At 38.6% G+C, this 10977-nt stretch overlaps 1 protein-coding gene across 3 annotated transcripts in view; it reads left to right on the top strand.

The window, feature by feature from the left end:
• The window catches only part of CHFR (checkpoint with forkhead and ring finger domains), a 48920-nt gene that overhangs the window by 27181 nt on the left and 10762 nt on the right, over positions 1-10977 (top strand). The window contains exons 5-16 of one of the 3 annotated variants that reach the window (XM_019507012.1): positions 1767-1826; positions 1978-2190; positions 3493-3585; positions 4301-4457; positions 5163-5317; positions 6020-6182; positions 6747-6889; positions 7241-7360; positions 7833-7916; positions 9100-9170; positions 9757-9844; positions 9969-10076. In XM_019507012.1, coding sequence (XP_019362557.1) covers positions 1767-1826; positions 1978-2190; positions 3493-3585; positions 4301-4457; positions 5163-5317; positions 6020-6182; positions 6747-6889; positions 7241-7360; positions 7833-7916; positions 9100-9170; positions 9757-9844; positions 9969-10076 — 1455 coding nt within the window. Of the gene's footprint in view, positions 1-1766; positions 1827-1977; positions 2191-3369; positions 3586-4300; positions 4458-5162; positions 5318-6019; positions 6183-6746; positions 6890-7240; positions 7361-7832; positions 7917-9099; positions 9171-9756; positions 9845-9968; positions 10077-10977 lie in introns of all 3 variants that reach the window. The other 2 variants (XM_019507011.1, XM_019507010.1) reach the window with 2 other exon arrangements.

The following is a 10977-nucleotide window of genomic DNA, read 5'->3' as shown; positions in this document are numbered from 1 at the left end:
GTATTATGTTAGAACCAATAATCTTCACCTGAGATTAGGGACACATTATACAGCCCAAGAAATAGTTCCTGCCCTGTAAACCTTACAGTCCAAATAAACAATATTAGACAAAGTGTGAAAGGAGAGAAACACAAAGGGGTAAAACAATTATATCAAGATTACAGAAAATATTGTTAGAGCCAGGAATAGAATGTAGGCCTCCTGGTTCCCAGTCCAGTGTGAAATCCACTAGCTCATGGAATTGTTATAATGGTGGAATACTCGGTGCATTTTAACTTTTCTAAAAGTGTTCAGTTTTCAGACATTTCCTCTATTATAGATGAAAGGGATATGCATTTCAAATGCTAATTCTAATTGCTGTATTAAAACCAGGACTGTAACTCATGAAGTAGGATTTTGAAGTGAGCATATTCTATGTGCAATATATTCAGACATAGGCAGGCAAAGTTCATTGGGTAGAAGTGACATTTTTTATTAGACCAACTGAGTATATCACATCTACTCAAAGAACCTCGCCTGCTTCTGTCCTTAGACCAACACAGCTGCAACCAAAAACCCAGCATACATTCAGACATTACTGTGAAGAGTATTAGGCACCATTGTAAGTGCTGTGCTATTAAAACCCTGGTTAATACTAAAGCCTCTCATCAGTTTGGTACCCCAATCTAAGTGCCTAAGAATTAATGTTCATAATTGGTTGTACCCTCCAAATGAAAAATCTATAAGCTTCTAGTCAACAGTTTCTTAAGATTCATGTGACTGGAGCCTTGATGGCAAGGTCAGAAGAGGAAATCTATTTTAGAATTTATTCTCAGTGTATGGTGATAGTTTTATGGAAAAGCAGTAACACACATGCTTTCTCTTTTATATATCTGTATATCTCTGTTCCTTTCCTTCCTATAGGACTTCCCCCTGAAATGTCTTTGTAGTAGTCAGTACTAGTTTGAAGAACTCATTAACTCTATTTTTCTAAGATGGGTTGAGATGTTTCAGTTATAATGTATTTGAACAGAATGCACAGTACTTAAAAGGGCAGGCACTGAATTTAGCTGTAGGATGCATAGCTGTTGTAGCAGTTCTGAAGTAGATTGAAGGATTTAGTTGGTCAGAAAGGGTTATAACAGACTGACTAGGTCTCTGAAGGACCTTGGCAGCTGGGGATGAAGAGTCTGGGGGAGAGTGGGGCACGTCTGTGAGATCTCTGGGGCTCCATCTGTGTGGAGTGTTCTCTGTATGAGAGAAAACAAAACTATTTTATTTTTTAAGATAGGTTTGACAGAGCTGCAAATAGTATTTGTATAATGGCTTATTCTGTTCTTTGTGGGATTTGCTCTATTTATAACATAAGTCTACTGAAAAATAAGTAAATTGAAGAAATTAACATATTTAAGCTCACCTCTTAATCTTATCCAGAGAACATCCAGTAAAGTTGCATTAATAGGGATACTTACAATTCACTCTGACACGGAATGGATTTTATGGTTAGGAAGTGTTTAAGCCTCTAGTTCCATAGCTGGCACAAGTTGAATTTTACACAAAGCCACTTTGCTTGGTTTCCTGAGAAGAAAAGATCTAGTTGTTCTGTTCCTAATTGCCTCCTAAGTAGGAGCATTTACATGTAGGTGTTAAACTGCTCCTCTACTTACCCCTTCCATTGCAGGAAACGTCTGGGAAGCAGCCACCTAAGGGTAGGGGTGAAATGGGGAGAAATAAAAATGCTTTTAAAACCATAATCAAACTTCTTCCACTATCTTTTCTCCTTCCAGATGTCGCTTATCTCTATGAATCCTTCAACATAAAACAAGATGCAACTCAAGAACCAGTAGGTGAGTAAAGCTAGTACTTCAAGACCCGGGAAGGGGAGGTGAGCTGCTGTGACTAAGAGCTTGATTCCTTCAAAACCTGTTACTTTCAGTGTGAAAGATGTGATGAGAATGTCTGTCTGTCACCGGGATCTCCTTTCCTTTCTTACTATAGAAGCTAATGCTGAAAATGAGTGCCATGTGACCAAAGATACCTCAAGGACAGAAAGAGGTGATGATGAGACCCAAATTACCTCATCACTTTCAGCCACTCAGTCTTGCTATGAGGAACCACAGCCATCTACTTCTACATCTAACCTCTTTAATGCTTCTTCTACCTCTCTTATTGAGTCTGCGTCTGTTGAGCAGGATAATCCTTCAACATCTGGTAAGGGTTATTCAGTGTTCGTCAGTTTGAAGTGTTTCTCAGCTTGGCACCCCTGGATGGTTGCTCTGTTGCTGTATCTGCCAATTAATGTCTTGCCGTACAGGATAAATATTATCAGTCTGAACTTGAACCAGATCAGTAGTTTGAGAGTTAATGGTACTCAAGAGGCAAAAGGTTTACTTCAAGCAAATAAGCCTTTTCATTTTTCAGTCTTCTTTGTTCATCATCCTGCCCAATCTCCCACCTGAACTGGAAAGTGAACTGACTGAAACTATATCAATTATTAAACAAAGCAAACCTTGAATAAATACTTGCATATGCGCCCACACTCTGTGGGGAACCATTTTGACTCTCACCATTGTTGTTTTGTTTTATTCGGAGACTTTAGAATAGAAATCATTATGGTTCCTTCAGAGCCTGACTTCCTATGTAATGCAGGTAGTCCAATAGCCCAGTGCAGTGTTATAGAGGAATTGGAGGGCAAAGATGGGTTTGAATAAAGGACAGTTATTAAGATGGGCTATCAAGTGAAAATCTACTGTCATGATGTTGTGCCAGTTTATCGAGTTGCATGATTATTTCAGATTTCCTCCTCACCTATAGTACACTCTCCATCTCTGTGTCTACTGTTGCACTGTGTTTTGTGAACTTAGGCCATCCCAGCTTGGAGAGTACCTTCTTCAAATTCTGCAGGACTTGATCACAATGCTGGCCCTCTTTCCTGTTACTGTTTTTTTTCAAATGCTGTTCAAAGTATGTTTTAAGCCTTGATGTATTCTTTATTTTAAGTGCAGGGGTAGACTGCCGTTGTGGAAATAATTGTAATATGCAAGTAGTAATGAAGAACTTAAGATTGCTACTTTGATCTCTTAGTGGTTTTGATTTTTATCAAATATAGTGTGCATAAATAAAACCACTCCATGAATAACAAGGAAAGTATACATGGAACATATTTTATAAATGGAGTATAAGCACTCTGGTATTTATGGACTTGATTGCAGGTACCAGCTTCTTGAATCCTTCAAATAGTCAGACACATTGAAAAAATAGAACCAAAATACATATTGTCTGATATGGATTGTTTCCATCACGTGAACTGGTGTGTGAGGTTTAATTTTTCTTTTTATGCTGTTTCCTCTTTGTGTACCTCTGTTAATGTTCTGTGCTTTCCTTTTGTAGGATCACAGTCTTCTTTCACTCCTGTGCCTGGTTTCTCCACCCTAGAACCTAAGTATCCAGGAGCATCACCTGATGGACATGGGCAGCTAGATGCAAATAGTGAAAGCTCCACCATCACTTCAGGTGTTTCTGATAAAGAGAAAACAGAAACTTGTACATTGGAACCCCAAGAGGTGGAGGAGGACTTGGAACCTGCTAAGAAGAAAATAAAAGGAGGCTAGTAGATTTCATAGTGCTGTAATATACTATTTAGGTTATATTTTAATCCTTTAAAATAATTTTTTAAAGGAAAAATCTACCATTGTGTAATATACCCAGATGCTTCCAGGTATATTGGTTAAAGTGAAACACAGGGATCTTAAATGATTTATTAGAGCTCATCAGACACTTCAGTGTAAGAGTCTGAAGTAAAAAGCAAGGCACACACTATACCTTCTGAAAGTTAGGCTGTTCTGCTGTAAAAATAATTTCCCTACTAATGTGAACTGATTTAAAAATGCAGTCGTACTAAACCTAAAAGGACTTTATTGGGTATATTTAAACTGGGTATGGACCTCTGATGTTCATGAAACTATTTTATATTGTAGTAATTGAGCGTTATAAAGCACATGTCCTGAGAACCACTGCAAATAATGCTTGTTGAAATCAGTAATTTTTTGTTCCTTGTGGTCTGTTCTGTGCTTTCTGTTATTCCATTCTTGACCCAATAACTCCAGTGCTTTTTGTCTTTTTAAAACTAAGCAGAAATCATAGTATGCTAAGTTAGGACCTTAGCCAATGTCTTGTTCACTGCCAAGCACTACTGATTGGCACAAGTTGGGAATCGAAGTGGGTATCTTTGGGAGCTTTTCTCAAAGTAAGAATAAATAGTCTTTGGAAACCATAGTGAAGTGTCTCGTTGTTATAACCTCAAAATGATTTGCCTCTGTAGATGAGGATGCTACTCCATATCTTCAGGTGACAGCTTCAAGTGAATGTATAATTAAGATTGGCTCAGAAGATGCAAAAACATCAAATGTGAAACCCGATAAAATGGAGGAAACACTCACTTGCATTATCTGCCAGGAATTGCTGCATGACTGTGTAAGGTATGTGTGGTTGGAAAGAAACACCTTGGATTATATGGGACTTAATAGAAGGAATAAGATATAGTTGTTTGGAAGTGAGTGTGTTTGGATGTTTTTTGGAAGCTTGAGGCTTTCTCTGCATTGTGCACATGCTGGGGGTCGAGACTAGAACTTTCCCACCATGCAGTACTGACTAGTTACTTTAACCTGGAATTTTTAAAGCCAATTGGTGGAAGTATTGTCAGTCTTGAAAGTCTTGAGCATAGACTCCATTCTGAGGCATGGTACAGGACTTAATGGATTGAGTCACTTAGGTATGGAAATCCCATGATTGATTAATTTTAGTTCACATCAGCAGTAGCCAGGTACATGACCACTGGATTTGTTTAATCAATGCCACTGTATTTGCCATGTTCTAGAACCTAGAAAATCCCAAGATTATCCAGTGATCTCCAGTAGAGTCTCAGTCACTATTGATTCAGTTTCTTTGAGTTGATTATCCTATATCATTAATGATCTCTCCAGTAGTACTGTTCCCATGGGAAATACTTACTAGGAAAGCACATGGGAAGACTGGTCTCTGTGGTTGTTCAAAGCTCTTCATGGTATTTTTTGATTATCCAAACAATTACCAGAAGTATTTTTGCATCGTTTGTATTTAAGCCAACCCTTTTCCAAGGACTTTGAGTCACGGATATTTCTTGTTGCTCTCACATTTGTTTCCAGCTTGCAGCCCTGCATGCACACCTTCTGTGCTGCCTGCTACTCAGGGTGGATGGAACGGTCGTCTCTCTGTCCAACTTGCCGTTGTCCAGTTGAACGAATTTGTAAAAACCATATATTGAACAACTTGGTTGAGGCCTATCTGATCCAGCATCCAGGCAAGTTGGAAAAGTGTGTGGAATGGACTCTCATGTGTGCATACATATAATGTATTTTGGATATTAATTGCAAACTAAGTCTACCAGCCAAGTGGGGGGAGGGTAGAAATGAAGAAAGTAAGCTTAGGAAAATCTGCTTTGCTAGTTTCTCTGATGCTGGTGTAAGAATGTAGGAGAACAAAAACTAACAAACAGCCAATTAGTATGTCAGAATAAAGTGTAAAACCCAATCATCTGGTTTATTGCATAACCCCTTACACTACTAGATCTGAAGGTGTGTTACAAGAGTTAGGGAATTTAGCTTTGCTACCTTCTTTTTGAGAGAGATGGGTCATCATTGATAGAAAGTACTGAGAGAATAGGCTGTTTTTTTTTTTCCAAAGTCTTCTCACTTTTGGCAATCTTGAATATAGATTTAATTGTGTATTAAATACTCCTTGAAAAATTTATCCTGACTTACTTGTCCAGTATTCCATACTGCCTTTGGAACTGGGAATAGAATTAAGGTCTCTTGGCTTCCATTAGAATAATGTCATGAATAAAGATACTAGGCAATAAAGAATGCAGTCAATTAATCACCAACACTGTGGATCTTGTCAAATTTGTGGAATGGCAATTTTGCTTTTGTGGAGTTGAATTCATGAGCAGGGTACACATTTAGAAAATCTTTCTTTTTCATGCTCAAATTGTGTTCTCTCTCAGATAAGTGTCGTAATGAAGAGGACATACGTAGCATGGATGCCCGAAACAAAATCACTCAAGACATGCTGCAGCCCAAGGTGCGAAGATCATTTTCAGATGAAGAAGGCAGTTCTGAGGATCTGCTGGAACTTTCAGATGTAGACAGTGAATCCTCAGATATCAGGTATATGCATTTTGCTTTTGTGTGGATTTAAATACCTGCAATATCAAACTAGGCCAGAGTCTTGCAAAACTGGTATTTAATCCTCATCTCATTTTGGAGCCCTGGCAGTATTTTCATGATCCACCTATCTGGTTTTAGTTCTTAATTTTAATTTTTGAGGAGCTTTATTTTTGGCTTACCACCCTGTCAGCATGGGGTAGGCCCACCCCTGGCTCCAGATGGAGCTCTTAATGCACCAGGTATTAGAGTTAGTCTTTACTTATTTTTAAATTCTGGATGACACTTTAAACTCTGGATTCTTGTTATATTTTTCAGTAGCACTATTATTTTGGGGGGTTTTTCCACCCTCTGACAATCCTGGCGTGCCTCCACCACCTCATAGCTTGACCACCATACATCTCCTCTTTTGGTTTTTCTCTTTTCCCTGCATGTGTATTTACTTAAGAATGAAATATTTTTTAATTGTTACTGAATTACTATAAACAATTGTGGCTCCTTAGACTAATTGACTTGCAAGGTGCTCACTTCACAGCAATGCTGAACTTTTAACTTTTCTTCTTTCAGTCAGCCATATATAGTGTGCAGACAGTGTCCAGGATATCGGCGACACTCTGTTCAGCCACCTCCTTGCCCAGGGCAGGAGGGGGAAGCAGAAGGATTGCAGGCACTGGGAGATGCACCATCCACATCTACTAATTTCCCTGCAGGTCAGTAAGATGGAAAACTTCTTAATGAAGTAGTATTGGGATGCTACAAAGAATGTAGACAGAGAAATTATGATGTGTGTTAAGAGGGAGTTCGGGAGCCTTGTCACAGTTTGTTTGTTCTGTGATAACTATTTTGTGTGTATTTTGTATTTATTTTGAAGCCTTAAAGCCAGTTTCCTTTTCCTTTCTGCATTGCCTCTGAATAAGTGGAATGATACGGCTCACACGTAAATCTTTTCAGCTCTGCAGATGTATGTGTGTGTCTGTCTGTATGACATTAACTAGCAATTATGGTCCCACATTAATGTGATCCATTGATCTGCTCCCCCTCCCGTTACCCCCATTATCTAGCTGTCCAAGAGTATGTGTGTCCATCTCAAGGAAGTCATGTGATATGCACATGCTGTTTTCAGCCAATGCCAGACCGAAGAGCAGAACGTGAACAGAATCCACACATTGCCCCTCAACAATGTGAGTAGAAGTTATTATCTGGGTGCAGATCTAAGGCTCTTCTATTACTTTTTTTTATTACTTTTGAAATCTCTAAGCCTTGACTAGATAAGGCTCTTACACTAATCATATGTCTATTTGTGAAAGATGTTCTAACAATGTCAGGTCAGTGCTGTTAAAGCCCAAAGAAGCATGATCTTATTTCTTAGGTGGTTGATCGGTTTCGCTTTTGGTTCAACTCTAGTCACGGTAATGTAAACTGTTTTAAAATATATTAGCAGCTTTCTACTGTAGCGTGGAAAAGCTTGAATCTATGTGGTGCATTAAAACATTCCTTAAAACCACTACCTGTGTCAGTTTAATTGCCCTGTGGATCAGTGTTGTTTGTCTTGTGTTAACCCCTAATGAATTTGGATCACTGTGCTGCTTTGTGATATTTTTCTGGCACTGCAGAGTGCATTGGCCCTGACATGGTTTCTCTTTGTGTTGCCAGGCACAGTTTGTCTACAACCGTTTTGTCACTTGTACTGGGGCTGCACTCGGATGGCATGTACTGGCTGCTTGGCACCATTCTGTGGTATGGTGGAAGGACTGGTTTCTTATAGACTCTAGCCACTTCATGTACAGTAACATCTTGCTTGCTTAAGACTTGGCAAGCTTATTTTACTATTTAAAAAATATGATATTTTATTTTGAGTTAGGCTTCAGCATAGTTACCTAGGAGGAAAGGGATCTATCACCTGGGCAAAAATAAAATAAAATAGTGTGTATGTTCATGTATATGTGTTTTTTTAGGGTATGTATATATGTATTAGCTTTGAGGGTATGTCCATGCCTCCAATATGGTGTAAATTGAAGGCTTGCCCTCAAGTAGCATGGGTCCTTCTGGTTTACATTAACTTGTTGGTGCACTATGCCAGAAGCACAGCAAGAAAGACTAGCAGTAAGACTGACTTCCAGAACAGGAGCAGGAAATTCAAACGGAAACCTTCTGGGAATCTTGGTCACAACTCGTCTCTCCTCCTTGCTTGACTTCTTAATTATGGATAATAAAGACAGGGAGTGCTATTCCTGCATGCCAGAAATAGATTTTTGGGCTCTGCATAGGTTTGTTTGGGGTTTTTTTGTTTTTAAACACCCTGCAGGTGGCAAGTGGCCAGGGGGAAACTTGGTCTGGGTCTAGCAGCCTAGCTTTCAGGGAAGGGGTAGGCTGTTGCCAGGAGAATAAGCTAAGAGGTGAACCTGGGTTTGGCCCTAGGTAGTGGCACAGACATACTCTGAGATGCTTTGAACACTTGTCCTCATGTCGCATCAGGCACTCTAAGTAGCACATTGTACATTTGAGAATTTTGCAACATTTTGACGTGGTTGGAAAACATAACTGAAAATAAGACTACCGATTGTCCCCTAATATTTTAAGACGGGACAGCTTTAACCCACTTAACAAACTTTTAGACTATGATTTTAAAATGGGTAAGAGTTATTATAATTACCCAGCTGAATATTTAATGAATATTTCTAAATAGCAGTGCTGATGCATGCTTATCAGCAACAGTAGCTCTTTTGGACTATAGGGGGAGATGTTGGGTACATAATAGCTCCTCTTGGATCAGTGCCTGAAGTTGTGAGGCTGAAGGATCACATGCTTTGATGTGTGTTTGAACAAACTAGTATTCTGTGTTCAATACATCTTACAGGAGAAAAAACTTCTTTAGCTATTGCAAACCAAAGAGAATAACTTTCTCTCTTTTTCTTTACAGAAATAAATCTTGGTGACAAGTGTTTAGATGGAGTCCTAAGCAACAACCACTATGAATCAGATATTCTAAAGGTATGTTTAGCATTCATTATAGGCTACATACAAGTATAAGGATGGGTAACTAAGATTGTTTCGGCAGTTTTTGAGGACACACAGTCCTGAAGGAGACCCTTTTTACAAATCTACAAAAAAAAAAAAAAAAAAAAAAGGAAATTCCAGACCCCTTTTGGACAAGTTACTTTTCACATAAAGCAGGAAACATGTTTTGTACTATATCGTTATCTCAGTTGTCTTTTACTATGTGAAATTCTTGCCTCATTAAAGCTGATGGGAATTTTGTCATTGACTCATGGGCTAGGATCTCACCTTCTTAGGAAGTTTTTAACATGCGTTTAACTTTGGTAGGACAACTTGCATGTTTAAAGCTAAGCATCTATAATAGTCTTAGCAAAAGAAGTTACGGTGAACACGCATTTCTAAATGTCTAAAAATCTGTATCCATACTGTAGTGGTACTGGTAATGATTTTAAAGAAATATCAGTAACTTTAATTATAAATATCAAGCGTTTCAAAATGCCATTTAGCTGACACCTTTTTCTCGTTACTTTTGAAATCTCTAAGCCTTGACTAGATAAATTTACACTGTACTTTGTTTCAGGATTACCTGGCATCCAGGGGTTTGACATGGAAAAACATGTTAAATGAAAGTCTATTAGCTCTTCAAAGAGGTGTCTTTTTGCTGCCAGGTAAACCTCATGTATACATTTGAATGATATGTAATTCAACAACCAGTATTTTGGAGTGGTTTCATACTGTTCTTGAAATTGTTCAGAGATTTCTACTAACTGTACAAATTGGCTTCCTCCCCAGATTACAGAATTACTGGAAATACAGTGCTTTGTTACAGTTGTGGTCTCCGTAGTTTTCGAGAGCTCGCCTACCAGTATAGGCAGAATATTCCTGCCGCTGAACTACCAGGTGAGGAGAACCTCATATGCCATGTGTGGGGAAAATTGGTTAGTACCATTTTTGAAAGAGGCTCATCTCTAGTTCTGACAAGAGATCCAACCACACAGATTCATTCCTTTGATGTAGTCCTGACTGAGGTTTTAAGTTAGCTGCCTTGCTTGCAAGAAATTAGGCATGTATGTGGCCTGCTTAGAGCAGATTTAGTGCCAAAGTCTCCCTGGAGTTATCTAGCCTTCAACATGGTTTGTTTAATTTTTTTTAAGTGTAATGACTTGCATGCTAAAAATTCAAAAGAGGAATTAAGCAAGCAAAAAAAAAAAATGTATTAATAAGAAATGCAAGTAAGATGTTGCATCTTTTTAACTGGCTACAAAAATTTGTTCCCAGCATGTATTCTACAATTCTTGGGCATTAGACTTTCCATATTCAGTATCTTACAAGCAACTGTATCTACTTTTTAATTCCTTTTTAGTTCCAATCTGCTGGGGACATAGAAGCCTTTCCATTAATCTACTTTTAACTCGGCTATGCTTTCCCACCTTTGTCCAAACAGTCCTTGTTGTTAGCAACAACTTCTTCACTCAGCGACCTGCTGAGAGCCCTCCTTCCACTGTTGTGATTTTGCTATATAACACAGGGCAGCCAGGCTGGCCTTGTGTGCTTTTTAAGTTCTCTGGGTAAAATGTTCTGGGGTTAGGGAGGCAAGCTGGACTACTCAGCCTTACATCTATTATAGCTGTGGGAAAAACTAGAAAAATTCAAATGAACTGTACATGTTTTTTTCTCAAGTCCTGTTTGCTAACGTATCTAAATTGTCACTGATGTCTGGTATCTTGATCTTATTTCTATTGAAGTGTATGGTTTCAATAGTGCAGGAACAAATCCTTCTATCAACTTGCAAGGGCCTTTA

Source organism: Gavialis gangeticus, unplaced genomic scaffold (assembly GCF_001723915.1).
Source record: "Gavialis gangeticus isolate Ggan-Ray unplaced genomic scaffold, GavGan_comp1, whole genome shotgun sequence".
Taxonomy (NCBI): domain Eukaryota; kingdom Metazoa; phylum Chordata; order Crocodylia; family Gavialidae; genus Gavialis; species Gavialis gangeticus.
The sequence above is the reverse complement of the archived record's forward strand: the minus strand, read 5'-3'. Positions and strand labels throughout refer to the sequence as shown.